General features: G+C 38.6%; 1 protein-coding gene across 1 annotated transcript; it reads left to right on the plus strand.

The window, feature by feature from the left end:
- The first annotated feature begins 7,877 nt into the window (after positions 1-7,877).
- Positions 7,878-15,792, plus strand: Smp_047370 (putative malate dehydrogenase). The gene is made up of 7 exons (XM_018795590.1): positions 7,878-8,027; positions 8,069-8,321; positions 10,572-10,807; positions 10,847-10,951; positions 12,023-12,094; positions 14,111-14,263; positions 15,176-15,792. Exons 1-7 carry the CDS (start codon positions 7,959-7,961, stop codon positions 15,311-15,313), a joined length of 1,026 nt encoding a protein of 341 aa, XP_018649888.1. The 5' UTR covers positions 7,878-7,958; the 3' UTR covers positions 15,314-15,792.
- The last annotated feature ends 687 nt before the right edge of the window (positions 15,793-16,479 follow it).

Genomic DNA, 16,479 nt, shown 5'->3' on the forward strand with positions numbered 1-16,479 from the left:
TCTACAAGCCGACTAAATGGTAATTCTGTATGTAAAAACTACTGAATTCCAATAACTATTTCACTGTAACATAAACTACTAGAAATAATAGGAAGGGATCTGAAATTATGTTTAAACAAAATACTACACACCTTAACTTCATATACCTATACCCTAGTCTAATTATTGGAGGTCTACTCGAGTAAAACGGGAACGGTGTAACGAACAAGCTAACTTCGAAGTCACACCTCGCGACCAGCACCTTACGTGGATTGCCCCATCGACCCATCAAGGGACCATGGATGCTCTGAAGACTGTATAACACAATGGATGTTATAACAAGAATATATTAGTTAAAATAGATACAAGCGAAAGTAGAACCACTGCCGCATGGGCCAGTCCATGGCGTATGATTAATTGATGTGCGTTGATTGTCCTTGACCTTGACAGGGATCGATGATCTGTTCGATATTCAGTGACCCAACTGCTGGATGATTTGGCTAGGATTCAGTAACATTTCACTGGCCCTACAATATATATATATATAAACTCGTGTTAATTTAATGCCGGTTATTTACTCTGAGGAAGTGGATTACATTAAGTCACGAAACGTCAGAAATACAATTTTTCTAATCATTGGGATATAACGAGAATATTTATTAAAAGTTTAATTACTAACATTTAATTTTAAAAGGTCCTAATACTAGTTCTGTTGAACTAAAAAAAATGTGTCAATGTATTTTTATTATCAGCTCAAGTCAATAGAACTTAGTGCAACAAAGAGTGACGGCCACTAGCTTGTGCAGTGGGGTGAAGTTTTAATTCATTTGGTATTGATTGTTTGAGACTGAGCAATCTCAATCCAAAACATCAGTGAAAAGATTAATACAACCAATACAAAAATGAGTTATGTTGTCTATGATTTATTTTCTATTAATATTGTCACCACTCTGGCTTTATCTTGGTAATTTCAACTTACTGTGCTGACGTGGTGTAACAACTTGAAATGATGCGAGTACGTCAATGACTCTAAGTTACTTATGACTAACTGGGTGTCCATCGACCAGTCCTTCATTAAAGCAATGACAATTTCATACTTCACCCCATTGTATTTTTTATTTTATTATTAATGACTTAATATCATATTCTGGTACAACATAGAATACGATGGTCGTGCCGTTATATCTAAACTGATTTGAGTATTTTTCACTGAGAATAATGATTCCAGAATATATTTAGTAATTAATGACTGTTGCGAATGGACTTATTCTATATCTCTCTTTGAACCTTGTACACACCGTTGATATTAATATTTTTACGTTATATTAGCGTTTCTTCCGCAATTTCCCTCGCCGCATCGATTCAAAATCGAATGCGGAAAATAATACTGACAATCATTCTAACATACGCCTATTATCCCTCGTGATGAAGCATAAGCCGCCCATCGGTAATGTCCATCTAACTCTGTCCTGGGCTCTCATTTCCAGTTGTTTACAGTTGCTATTCATCCTTTTCATGTCTCCTTCCAATTCTCAGTGCAGTGTGTTCTTCGGCCTTCTACTTTTCCGTTTCCCTTCAGGATTCCAAGTTACGACTTACTTTGGGATGCCAGTTTGATGTATTTACTATGTATGTCCTGTCCAATTACACTATCTTTTCCTAATTTCCTCTTCAGTTACAAGTTCATTTCTTCTCCTCCACAGTAGGCTGTTGCTTATGATATCCAAACAATGTTTCTTCATAAAGCTATTCACTGAGAGGACTAGAGTCACTTCGGCCTGGAAAACACACCAGACGGGTAAGACGCTTAATTAGAAAAAGAGTGACTGTGGTTAGAGTTCCATTCTTCGGTGTTCGTCTTCTCATCAGTGACCTCGCAGAGCATCGTAGTGATGTTCGAGTAGGATCTTCACTTTTGGACGATTTGACATTCTTAGGACATCGTCATTATCAGATCACCTCATATTCTCCTGTATACTGGCGAGAAAAATCCCATGCGTCTTAGTCTATTCCTGAAAGGTCGTTTCACTACATTTGGTGTCGCTGTCAACTAGGAGGAGGAAGGGTGCTGTTCTGCGGACGCCGCTGCAGGTCTGCAGTTGAGTTGCTAGTTGGGGCAGTCTGGTGCGGAGAGTTCGAGTCGAGTGGAGTGTTCTGGCGGGGCGGCGTTGGCTGTAGCGGGTGCTGTCGACGGAGAGGAGCAGTGGGACGTGCGGCTGCTGGGCGGACATCGGATGTAGATGGCTCAGCAGGCCGGCGGAGTACGGGTGCTGAACGTCCCTGGTGCCGGGTGGATGCGGATGTTGGTGAACCGGCAGGTCGATGGAGCTATGGAAGTCAGCGCGCCGCAGACTCGACAATCTGACGAAGAGTTTGGCACAGACTGCAGTGAAAGAAGATAGTGGCATGGCGAGCAGAACCACCGCATGAACGAATACATAAAAGGGGGGACGAGTGTGGTGTGGTCTACTTATATCCATATAAGTAGTATAAGGTGTTGGTCAGACATAGAATGTATTTTGGCAGAAGACCGATGAGGAAAGAACTGAAACGAAGCGCAATCAGTAGGAAAATGCACGAACAATGGAATTAAAGAAGAAACAGTAAAGATCGAGACTAATGGGTGTTAATTTGCAAATTGACTGTCCATCGTATGGTTTTCAGAATTTACTGAGATAGTATGTAACCTTTGCTTAAATACATTCGATTGTCCCCAACCAGTGTTCTGTTCACTACATTTGGTCGTTTCACTCACATTAAGACGCAACAAAGTCGTAGAATCCTAAGTAGAGGCTTGAGTAGGTTTGAAAGATTGTCAGAAACAACTCTGGAATGATATCTCCAAGTCGTCTTCGTGTAAAGTGAGAGGTTTCATTTGCTTCGGCTGAATCACCAGCATGATTTGAGCTGAGATCCTAGCTCTGTGATTAACAGCCCTATACTGCTCTCCGTGGGGATGAACGAGGGGTAATTATCACAGTGAGTAGGTGAACTTTCTTATTTCCCTATTGACGTCCGTTTATAGGAGTTGACAATGCATATGACGGTAGATTAATTTTATCCGCAAAATTGCTAATAGGAATCAGGAGAAACGATTCTATAATGGTTTACTGTGAAAATCCAAATGTCGAGACCCTCCATTATGAATGTATTCTGTACACTTCGGTGGGGAGCATCCAGTTTCCCAGATAACTTCTGGACGAGGTAGAAGGGATCGGTGCAACCGATGTTCCCGACTTACGTTATTTGGAATGCGTGTGATACAAGTTTTATCTAGTGGCGTTGCGTCCATTTCTGAATGCCACGTAAGAATTATGGCTATAAACCTACAAAGAGACTCCCCGTATATGCCAGGCTTTTCTTTGGGCCTGCATCAGGATTCCTGTCCCTCCCATAGGCCATAATATCCTCCTTCCAGTCAGACCGTTAACTTGACAGATGTCTTTAAGATGTGTGTAGTCAAACCCCAGATGTAGCAGCATCTACATCATCCGGATCATTTTTCTCTTTTCAGTGTTATTACGTGTAAGAGGACGGTATGTTCCCTTAATAATTAGGTTGAGGTTATTTATATTGAAGCAAGATCAAGACGTTGGTAATTCCATCACTTTGATTTGAATTAATGCTGAGGCTCTGAAGTGACTGCTGATGTATATCTTCATTTTACCTCCTGTAACATCGGAAAACTTTCATGCCTTGCAAGCCAAACTGATCTCACGGGATGAAAGATATAGTAAGGTTATCGTTAAAACTATGACATTCGGCTTCTATTAGAAATTCATGTTTTTGATATTTTCTGTTTTCCCCATAGTACCCCAAGGTTCCTATGGCGATGCCTGACTGTTTGTTGCATTCCAGTGTTCCTTGTTATCGACATCTATGTGGGGGTCGATAATGGATTACCGTTTGAGGGGTTTGTAGTATTATGGTCTTATTCGTTATTAATACTGCTCTATTAATAGACCTCACCCTAAAATTGTAGATCTGTCATGATGTAACTACCTAGTTTATAAGATCATACGTGGAAGTCACATCATTGTTCAAACCGACTCATCGTATCGTAACGATCACCAACACATGAAGGAGAACACATAAAAAACTATCCTTCACATCCAACCAGGCGATTTAATATGTTGAAGCTTCACATTACGACATTCGTAACTCCTTGTCTTCAGCGAAACAAATACTCCAGATCTTCTCTCTATATGAATTACTTTACCTGTAAGTTTTCTAGACTCTGGAATAATCTACCACAAACTGTCCGTACGTTAAACCCTCTCCCATTGTTTGTTCGCTCCATTAATGCCTATTGCTCCTCTGAAAATGCATTAAATGCTCTAGCGCCTGTAAGTGTATCTTACTCCACAAGTGAGACTATCGGAACTTTAAATGTTTAACCACTTACTTGCTGCCATTTTACATTAACACTGTCACTAGCAACCCTAACACGTTTGAATAATATCTAACATGAACAGTGGTAACCTGACAGACATATTTTGGCAATCATTGTTTTGTTGTTCCGTGCTCTTTGCTTTTATCTTACTTTCTCTAGTTGTAGATAATTATCAATAACTCGCTCTGGCACTGGAAATAACCTTACAGAACAACGTTCATAAATCATCAGGCTATCCAATTAAGAAAAAATTACAAGTTCCCTGGTGTTGCATTGGCTTGCCGTGATATATGCCATACATAAACTACTTATCAATTACTAAACCAGAAAACATAAAACTTTCTTATATTTCATGTTTGTTCTCTACATTAAATGTTGCTTTTTATATCAATCTGATCATGCCTGTAAACTGGTGTGAATTCTGTAAATATTATTTTCAGAATATATTATTATTATTTTGGCTGAAGACAGAAAGACATCTTTATTATAAAACAAAAGGTATAGGGTACGCAAGAATGATCACGCCTTCAAGGTCGAGTCATACTATTCGATGCTAAGATTGAATAACAAGGTTTCCTTGAATTTTGATTACGCGGTCACTTTGTTTGGAAATTGGAGTTTAAAACGACCTGCTTCGGGATTCCAATTTGATGTTTTTCACAATGTATATCCTATCCACTTCCACTGTGTCGCGATTTGGTCTGTGCACGACCGATCCTTAGGGAATCCAGCCTGTTGACCTCGAAGCTGGACGTCTACTGAATCTTTCGTCTGATTCAGAGACACTCTGTTGAGGACTTTCCCTGGTACTGATAGTAGTGTGATGTCTCCATAATTCTAACATTTGCTCAGATCTCCTTTCCCTGATATCTTGATGAGGTATCTTTCTTTCCAGTCCGTCGGCATTTGTTCTTCCCCCCAAATCTCCCTGAATAGAACGTGAAACATGCTTCCAATTACTCTTATGTCTGACCTCAGTGATTCAGCTGGTATGCTGTCAGGTCCTGCTGCTTTCCCACTCTTCAATTGTCTGATGTCCATCCTGATCTCTTCGATCATTAGTGGGATGACATCTATAGGAAGGTCTGTGTGTGCTGCTTCGATGTCCGGTGGATTCAATGGAGCTGGCCAACTCAAGAGTTCCTCGAAGTATTTTACCATCTGTTTCTCTGTTCTTGAATCTCGGTGATTGTATTGCCTTCGTTGTCCTTAACCGGTCTCTCGTGTTTACCATATTTCTCTGATAGTTTCTTCGTTGTGTCATACAACTGTCTCATTTCTTTGTCTTGCAGCTTTTTCCGCTGTCGTCGCTAGCTCTTCCACGTATTTCTGTTTGTCGGCTCTAATACTCCTCATCACTTGCTTGTTTGCTCCTATGTATCCAGCTCGTGATCGACTGTTGTCTTCTTTTCTTGATTCTCGCCTAGGGTTCCGACAGAGATCCATTCCTTATGATGATGCTTGTTGTGGCCCAGCACCTGACACTTTGAAGTTAGTGCTTCTTTGATCTTCTTCCTGTTGTCATCCGTAGAAGTTTCTTCTTTGTCTTTGAGTAGATCTGGTAAGGTTTGGGACGTGCTATTGAGAACTATCTAGGATTCGTTGAGTTGTCAGTATGTCGAAGGATGGTTGTAAAGGACATTTGTAATGCTGTTTCCCCAGTTGTTCAGTGTTTCTTTAGTTTCAGTTTCATCATGGTCACAACAACGTGGCGATCTGAAGCAATGTTAGCTCCTCTCCTGGCTCTCACGTCTTACATTATCCTACTGAATTTTTTTATTGATTCACATATGATCTATCTGGTTCTTTGCGGTGTGGTCCGGTGAGATCCATGTGGCTTTCTGTATGTGTTTGTGTGGGAATATTGTGCCGCCTATATCCAATTTGTTGAATGCACACAGATTTACAAATCTCTCTCCATTTTCATTTCTCTCTCGGAGTTCGTGTCGTCCTATGATATCTTCATACCCGGTGTTGTCCATCCCGACTTTGGAGTTTAGATTAAACTTGCATTAATAACCTCGAAAAATGTTTCTCCGTCCAGTTTGACGGTAGAACTATTCACCTAATCTTTAACACTTTTATGAGGTCCTTTCTAAAGTATTCAGATAACGTCATCTCTTGCTTCAAAAGGAACTTATTCATATGGGAGCTAAGAAGTCATTTTGAGGACTCAACGTTAAACTATATGAAGAATACCTTAGAACACTGGACCATCGACCATTAGAGCATAAACAACTCAGAGGCGACCTTTTAATGATTTATGGCGTTCTTAACATCTCTAAAATCTTTTGAAATAACAACCTAAGCTCTGTCTGAACACAAACCTTTGGGGCAATACATGTAGTGAACGAAAACACAGGTGGGAAAAACCAATTTATCGTTTGATGCGAAACCACAGTGTCTTCATAAAATATGAAAACTATAAACTAAATGCTTCATATGCACATCTCTCAATTATCGCTTACAAACATCGTTGTTCCTCCATTCTCGTTGTTATCTTGATTACTTTCAGTTTTCTCTTCTTTGCTTTTCAGTCTTCTCAATCTTCTGCTCTTAGACGTTGCCTTCAGACTGATGCTACACAGTTATTATCTGTCAATATAAGTAGCATACGCCACGTACCAATGGACTACGGATGAAACACAGTAAACCGGACTGTAGGCACACCCTATTCCTCACGAACGTCTATGTCTTGGAATCCGCTACCAGTAAACTTGGACTGATAAGCTTCTAAGGAGTCTTTTGAAGGGAGGCTTAATATATTCTTGGTGATTAAGGATAGTTTCTCATTCTAATGCACCAGTAATTCGCTCTCCCTTGTTTAATATACTTGGGTTCTTACCTGGAGGGATGGGTGTTCTATTATTAGTAGATACGAAAGACTTAGGAGGAAGTTTTTTTCTGTTCCGTTCACATCTGACTAAAACACACCACTATCAGGTGACCTGACAACCACTGATTCTAACGAATACATTTTCAGGGACAAAAATGATATGAAAGAAGGGAAAATAAAAAAAATATAATCAGGCAACTAAAGACTAGGCTTATTGGAGTCGAGTGAGGAGACAAATGTCACTGGATTTTCATGGAAAACCTGGAACTGCCACCTAACCTCTAGACATACATAGTACGTAATCAAATGAGTTATGATAGATTACTGCGAATGCAGTAGGTATTAAATGAACGCAACATAGAAACTTTTAGCTGCTTGACGTTTGTATTGATTCTAAATATATACAAGTAAAAGAACTAGTTAGTAACAATTCATGTGTGCGTAACTTCCATCCTCTACTTGGCATGATTCTAGCATGGAGCTATTTCGTGTTGGTATAGTGTAAAAAGTATAAATGTTGAAAAAAATAAGGTAAAAAATTATACGACGACTCAGCGAGCACTGAAAATGGTCTTAACTATGGTAATGAAGGAAGTTGGTAATCTCACAGTAAGATTAAGACATAAGTCGGTAGCGTCAGGTTTTGAATGCGCTACATATGATGTTTCTGTAACAGTTGACCTTGGCCGGTTCTGTTTGTTTGACTCATCGGTCGGACTCCATCTGCTGTACTAGGCGCATTACTTTAAGATGTTTTCAAGAGGTGCCAATGTTTTCCGATTCGGGATTAGTTTTAGAAGCTTTTTGACCTCTTCAAAGGTAGGTTTCTTCACCTGTGAGTAATATGCTTTGTTCCACAGCATTCTCCAAAGGTTGCCGTATTAGGCGCTAGCGGTGGTATAGGTCAACCTCTGTCACTGCTCTTGAAACAATCACCTTTGATTTCTCAGCTTGCACTGTATGATATTGCTCATGTTAAAGGTGTTGCTGCTGACCTCAGCCATATTGAAACTCAAGCTCATGTGACTGCACATCTCGGACCAGGAGAACTTGCAGAATGTCTTACAGGTGCAAATGTTGTTATTATTCCCGCAGGGATGCCTCGCAAGCCTGGTAAGCTGACTAGTCTTTCCTCTTAGACTAGAGTTTGGGCAAGGTTTAGGGGTTCAAAATGGACAGTAGTTTGGTCTGAAGAAATTGTACCACAACCGATTTTAGTCGGAACACCGTGTTCCTAATTTCGTCACACTGTTCCTCCTTAACTTTTATGTCGCAGTAAGGCTGCTGACTTATGTAATTGTTGCTTATGGTAGGGTTAAACGGTGAAACTAATTTATAGACGACATTTGAGCGACGCTAGAAAGACCTTGAGAATATCCACGTGCATATTACGGCCAAATCAGGATTATAAACCAGTGTTATTATTTATTATTTATTTAAAAACACAAATATTGGTACAAGGAAGCACCAGATAAATATGCGCCTCACAAATCTCACTCGATTTGTGTGAGGGCTGTGATACTGCCCAGGTGCCCAGACTGAAGTAGGTGGTTTTCTTAGAGGGCCACACCCGGAGCCTTCGAACTAAAGGTCTAGTCCACAAGACAGTGGAGCATCGTAAGGAGATTCAGTCCCATGGTAGCCGGCGACCAAAAATTGGTTCATACGCCATTCGTTCCTTCAGGATCCTGGAGCCCATGTGCACCATTGATTTGGAATCAGGGTTTTCCAACTCCCCTAGGTGGATCCTCCACATCCACCAACCCGGTTAAAGCGCTGGACATTCGCTTTTCGTCTCTCTTTTGTGAACAACACCCCCGCACGAGAATGCAGTGAGTAAGACTTCCCTGGCAGAGGCTATATATTCGCGTGGCCATATGAGAGCATTTCGAGAGGGAGAGCAAACTCTCGGCCGTATCAGGGCATTTGGGGGCATAAACCAGTGTGAAGAATCAGGATTAGTATTTACAGTTGATAGTTAGGGTTAGGAATTGGGTTTATGGTTCTCACCACGAATTGACATCAGGTGTAATGCCAAAACTATTTAACCTGATAGTTAAATTGATTTTGCGCCAATATTCAAGACCTGTTGTAGTAAATATTTTTGGTTCATCCATAAATTACCGTTGAAACCCATTTTTATTTCCAGCGTATCGCCTTTTAGAGATTACGTTTAACTTTCTATTTAGGATGTTGTGTATAGTGATATTTTGTGACTATATAAGTGAAGGCTAAACCCTATTTAAAGAAATACATAAGTTTCATTTTCTCAAAAACAAGTCCAGAGCATTATTTACGTTGTTAACTCAGAAATAATTTCAAGTTTCCAGTGCTACAGACGAATAAATCGCTCTCAAAAGTGTGGACTTCTGGGAAGTCTCACTTTTAAATTTTTAGCCCAGTCAAATACTAATACAGAAATTAGTTATGAAAGGAACGTTGGGGTAGTGACTCAGAAATCAACTTCTAACCATCTAGCTACTGGTTCGATTTACCTTGTACCAAATTTAGTTTAAGCAACAAGATGATACAATTAGTCTCCACATAAGGGTTGTGATTTGTAACTGAGTGCTCTAATCTATACTGAATTCCATCCCAGCTTCGGGGCAGTGTTGGGATGATTCATTTCACTGGAAAGTAACAAGTTTTCTACCAAAACTTGCCGATTTGCATTTTAGGGAATTTTATTATCTGATTAATCACAGTCCAAATCTTATTAACTACAATGTTTTGAGGGAAGCTAGGTATTGATTGAATATAACTAAGCTTCCTTACTCAGCAAAAACTGGCGAAGGTGATAGCTATTTGTGTATCTGCGAAGCTATACTTATAAAGGGCAGTTTCGACCAACTAATCTTTTGTAATCTTTTTTTCTACTCACCTCTCCTAGCTCGGTAAGTTGACAGTTCCTAATGCGGTCTGCTGTCTGGTATATTGCGGTAATTGGATTTTACTAGTTTATTTCAGGTTAGACTTTTAAATCACACATTACTTTCTAAATATCCGTTCAAATCTAAAAGTTGTCTGTGTACCATGCGTAAATAATTAGTCATTTAGTATATTAGTCCTAGGGTCTCTGAGGCTTCTCGCATAACAAGAACAGTATACTGGAGAAAACTTTACTTATTTTGTTCCCAACTGCATCTAAGTAAGTTGCAGTTTTGGAAGACTCGTAAATTCAGTGGTTGCACTCTGTGTCGATGGCTTCTCATAGGTGTAGTTTACGTTTAGTTTCTGAGGCTTGACTCTTTTAATTGGGTTTAGAGTGTCGACTACAAGTTACTAGTTATATTAATGAGTGTCTGGTATTCAAATTTTAGTACCAATTATTCTTCCATATCGCACACTTATTTTTCTCTTAAGGGATGACACGTGATGATTTGTTCAATACAAACGCATCCATTGTTGCAGAACTTATTGACTCGTGCGCTAAAAATTGCCCGAAAGCAATGATATGCATAATCACAAATCCTGTCAATAGCACTGTACCAATTGCAGCTGAGATTTTAAAACGCCATAACGTTTATGATCCCAAGCGTCTGTTTGGAGTTACGACTCTTGATGTTGTTCGGTCAAATACGTTTATTGCTCAGGCAAAAGTATGTTCTTTTTTCAAGCTTTCTAAAGGTTTTCTTTAGGATCTTGCTGTGCGAAAGGTTTCTTGCCCCGTTATTGGCGGGCACTCAGGTATTACAATTCTTCCTGTAATATCTCAATGTAGTCCCCATGTATCATTTCCCCAGGTATAGTACATTACTTTTATGTGTAATTTTATTTTAAACGAAAGCTTCATGCAACGATATCATAAGATACACAACACGAAAAATGAGTTTCGTCAGTGAATAGTGGGAGAAATAGATGATGCAGTAGCTGGTAAAAAAAGAGACAAGTCTGAATAACAGAAGAGCCAATAGGATTCTCATTCTTCTCGTTAAGATTTCTACTGACTTATGTTTTGAACTATTCAAGCTGCTAACTACTTGATCTCAGTGTATATTTTAAGGGACTTATGGACGAACAAATTGTAGCTCCTACATATGACTATCCGTCGCTCCGTATCACAGACTGACTAATCCTAAACCTTTGTTCACTTTAAGCGTCAGACGTGAAACTCACTAGGTTCAACACCTAAGTCATTCCCAAGTCCCCGTAACTTGTTTCCGTGGACGGAATTTGTTGGATAAATGTCACCTAAGTTCAGGATTAGTTACAAATATGAAAAATTCTGCGATGACAGTGAAAAACCAAACTCAGTCACATCACGTCCTCTTGAAGTGTCTGTTTCACAAGTGTAGAGTAAAAGTGTTGTTGCCGAACCGCCGTAGATTGGGTTTCTGTAGTCGAACTATCGCAACGGGACCTGAAATATCCGTAACCTAACTTAGAAGTTCACTATCTTGAAATGAAGTTTGATCACGCTTTTTACATCCCACGAGGACTGTACCTGTCAGATTATCATAAAGCTACTTTGTGTTAAAGTATTTATATTCCGTGCACGATGCTCGTGATACTTACGTTTTGTGTTGTTATATAAGTGTCTGAAAACAAGTTAAAACAAACATTCGGTTGCAAGAATCGAATTATCTCTATAAATCCCAGTGTTTTTGCATTGTCTCCGGGATCTCGTAAATAGCGTTAACATTATTGTGTAAGAAACCAAAAGCGAACTATTTTGCCTTGGAAGGTTGTAAGTCTTTAGCTTACCAACTATTTTCGCTTTTAATTATTATGTAGCTGATAATTTCAAAAAATATTTTCATAAATATTCATAGGTAAATTGTCATGGTGTTTTCATTAACTTTTCCAAATTATAGGATGAAAGAGAAAAAATTACCAAACGTATTCAAGAGGCTGGTACTGAAGTTGTAGAAGCAAAGGCTGGCGCGGTAGGATTTCTACATTTTTGTGCTTAATTTTCTCGTTGACTTGTAAGTATACTGCAAAGTGTAAAGTAGTGAATATAAGGTGGCTTTTTTCAATGAAGTAAGTACATGCTAATCCGTACTGCTTTCCAAATGAAGACTAGTATCAGAAAAGCCTGCTTACTCTCCCCCTTCCTCTTTCTTCTGGTGGTCGACTGGATTATGGAGACCTCGACATCGGAGAGCAAACACGGAATGAAATGGACAGCTCGGAATCAATTAGACAATTTGGGCTTCGCAAATGACCTGGCTCTTCTATCCCATACACACGAACAAGTACAGGTGATAACTAGTGTAACAGCATCCACTGCATCAGTAGGCCTCATTACACACAAACGAAAAAGCAAGATTCTCAAATACAACACGGAGAGCACCAACTCAATCACACTTGGTGGAGAAGCCCTGGAAGAGGTGGAAACATTCACGTATCTGGGTAGCAACATCGATGGACGTGGATGATCTAATGCAGACGTAAGGGCAAGAATTGTCAAAGCAAAGACAGCATTCTTAAGTTGAAGAACATATGGAACTCAAAACAACTGTCACCCAATATCAAAGTGAGAATCTTTAATACGAACGTCAAGACAGTCCTACTGTATGGATCTGAAACTTGAATAACTACTACAAAAATCATCGAAAAGGTAGAAGTATTTATAAACAATTGTCTACGCAAGATACTGAATGTCCGTTGGTTGGATATCATCAGCAACAGCCTACTGTGGAGGAGAAGAAATGAACTTGTAACTGAAGAGGAAATTAGGAAAAGACAGTGTAATTGGACAGGACATACATAGTAAATACATCAAACTGGCATCCCAAAGTAAGTCGTAACTTGGAATCCTGAAGGGAAACGGAAAAGTAGAAGGCCGAAGAACACACTGCACTGAGAATTGGAAGGAGACATGAAAAGGATGAATAGCAACTGTAAACAACTGGAAATGAGAGCCCAGGACAGAGTTAGATGGACATTACCGATGGGCGGCTTATGCTTCATCACGAGGGGTAGTAGACGTACTTAAGTAATCCGTATTTCTGTTGCAACTATAGGGTTCGTAACCATTAACGATTCACTAGCAGTTGTAGTGTGTGGTGAAATGTGAGTCAATATCTTAGATGCATTCCGTCGTTTTTACTCTATGTTCCATATTTTCTATGTTTTACTTCATAAATTTTACCAGTAATTTTAGCAGGCTTATTCATTTATGGGTTGATGAACTACCTACCATTCCACAACCCTACATCACTTTAGATAATGAAATGATAATCGCTTCTGAAAGGTTGCGATAAATGCACATAGTGTGACATTATTCCATATGTGTCCTATTTTCTTCCTCCTAGTATTCTCTCAACGTAATACTTCACTCGACTGGGTTCGAAATCAGAACACGAATAGGAAGTGAATGAAAATGTTCAAAATTCCCAATATCATGAGATAATATAGTAAAAGCTCTAGTTTATGTAAATAATCTAAAAAATATTCTAGTGTCTTTATCCGTTCATTTGCGCTGATCTGTTGAAAACTTGATCTTATATGAAACATGTATTAATCAAGACCTCATCCGGTTAACAATGTAGAGGGTTTATGATTCATCACAGGAATTATAATTCAGGGTCTTCAAGCTATTGCCTCAAGAGTCTTAGTGAACGCAACCATAGAGTTGTGAACACATCTTTAAATCTTTCGTAATTTTCAAGTTTTTGTGCCTTAAAAGTAATTTCAGCTTTTTGGTGGGTCTACGGCGTTGGCAATCATGTTTGGTTACAATTTTATTGCTATATTTTTCGTTAGACATCTGAATAGTTAACAATCAAAATCAACTTATCAAACTAATATGTTGCTCAAATATAAATGATCGTTCGTGAAAACTCGGCATCGTTATATCGTTGGTATTTGTTAGTCTTTGTTGTTATGGGTACTTCGCTGAAGTGCGATAAGTGATTACGTGACTACGATATTACTCATGTTTTTCATCTTTTTAGGGTTCTGCTACTTTATCAATGGCTTATGCCGGAGTAAGATTCGCTGTCTCACTCTTAGAAGCCATGAGTGGTCGAGCTGGTGTGGTGGAGTGCGCCTTCGTAGAATCAGACGTCACAGAATGTGAATTTTTCTCAACTCCTCTTGCACTTGGCGTAAGTTAACGTTCTTATGCTTTTATTGTGATTCTCAGTGATGTATTCGAGGATCTAATCAACTTATGCTAGTAATACAACCATTATGTTAAACAAACTTATTGAGTCATCATGCAATACTTGTACAAGATAATGCATAACTTTCTCTGTACTCTTGTGGTATTGAAGAAAAGTATATTAATAAAACCTAACTAAAACTCACATCCTATATTGGGTCACAGATTTTAGAAAAAATTCGATGCTTCCAAACATTTTTGATACATATCATTCGCTAAAAAAGGATTAGTGCACAATGCTTGGTATTTTCCTATTGGGACTGAGGGTAAAGCACTAAATAACAGCGTAGATCAGTTCGACTTCTCTATTTAAAACTAATTCTCATCATTCCATAGTTCGACAATAGAGGACTAATTAGTTTAGAAGGCTGTTTGCATCACTTGTCCTTTGAGTTCCGTCAGCCCTAATGTGTTTGGTAGTTGACAGAACCCTGTGATGAATACAAAAGATTCTTCTGGCTTTTAGTAATATCTGTTACTTGTAACATTTATTCATTCAGAGGACAAGCATAGTTAACAACAGTTCTCTCTATATTAATTTATGGGTGTGAAATATGGCTACTGAAATAGAAGCGTTTTGTGGCTTACATTCATCTCCAAAGCGTTAAAAAACTATGCTGTAATTAAATCATAAACAATCAGATTTGTATGCTGTCAGATAGCAGCTTCATTATAAATGCTTAAATATTATGTCATTTAAACTTTGGTCACGTTTGTTTTCGGACTGATGATTATTGATTCTACAAATTTGTGAAATCCACTTTGTGCTCAACTGTTAAACCATTTTGCTCTAAAATCCCATAATTCGTCTTCTCTATAATTAATCAGCATTATTTTTCTCCTGTTCTAATTATAGGCTGAGGGTGTTGAAAAGAATATGGGCATTGGAAAATTGAATGAATATGAAATTGAATTACTTAAAAAACTGATCCCAGAGCTAAAAGCAAATATTAAGAAAGGCAAAGAATTTGCAGCTAAATATACACCTAAATAAACTATGATTATGAATAGTGGTTATATTTCCTCCATCAAGTAATTTGCTTAGTCATTCTTGACACAGCCTACATCTTTTGTTTTTAATAATCTTCTTGTTTTTCTGTAAGATCTGGAACAACACATCCTTAAAGAGATTGTTTACTCCATTGTTTCAAACTTGAATCTTTCTTTGACTTTCCACCTCATACATAGAAATGTTGTTACCTTTTCTTTGATCTCTCCTTCATATTCCCTTTAATGTGGTCTTTTATTTCTTCTTTTCATTTACACTATGTGATTTCCCAACTTTAGTAGCGTTTTACTGCTTCAGTGTGTGTTTGTGTTCAAAACAGTACTTAGTTTAAAATAACTAGGTTTATTTATAGTTGATATACATCTGGAAAAATAATATACATATAATTTCCCGGTCATATTAATGTTTTTGTTGTAATCTTCGGATATTCATACAGCTCAATAAATTTATTGTGAATGCATTTGATTGATGAATTTTGGATATATGTACTCGGTCGGAAGTCATACGTTTTGTGCTAAATCTGAAAACGTTACCCAGTTGCTCGAATTGTGCTAGGTGAATTGTAGTTTGAACCTGATAACTGATGGTTAAAAGTCAAGTAGACCACCGATTGTAATACATGGTATTTTTTCGGGGTAGTCAGAATGATTACACCACGGAGAACCAGATAGATCATATGTGAATCAATAAAAAAATTCAGTAGGATAATGTAAGACGTGAGAGCCAGGAGAGGAGCTAACATTGCTTCAGATCGCCACGTTGTTGTGACCATGATGAAACTGAAACTAAAGAAACACTGAACAACTGGGGAAACAGCATTACAAATGTCCTTTACAACCATCCTTCGACATACTGACAACTCAACGAATCCTAGATAGTTCTCAATAGCACGTCCCAAACCTTACCAGATCTACTCAAAGACAAAGAAGAAACTTCTACGGATGACAACAGGAAGAAGATCAAAGAAGCACTAACTTCAAAGTGTCAGGTGCTGGGCCACAACAAGCATCATCATAAGGAATGGATCTCTGTCGGAACCCTAGGCGAGAATCAAGAAAAGAAGACAACAGTCGATCACGAGCTGGATACATAGGAGCAAACAAGCAAGTGATGAGGAGTATTAGAGCCGACAAACAGAAATACGTGGAAGA

Source organism: Schistosoma mansoni, chromosome 2, assembly GCF_000237925.1.
Source record: "Schistosoma mansoni strain Puerto Rico chromosome 2, complete genome".
NCBI classification, from domain to species: Eukaryota; Metazoa; Platyhelminthes; class Trematoda; order Strigeidida; family Schistosomatidae; genus Schistosoma; species Schistosoma mansoni.

Coding starts and splice junctions, on each gene's coding strand:
- Smp_047370 (XM_018795590.1), top strand. CDS start 7,959: ATGTTTTCAAGAGGTGCCAATGTTTTCCGATTCGGGATTAGTTTTAGA. Junction 8,322..10,571: donor AGGGATGCCTCGCAAGCCTG/GTAAGCTGACTA, acceptor TTTTCTCTTAAG/GGATGACACGTGATGATTTG. Junction 14,264..15,175: donor CAACTCCTCTTGCACTTGGC/GTAAGTTAACGT, acceptor TTCTAATTATAG/GCTGAGGGTGTTGAAAAGAA.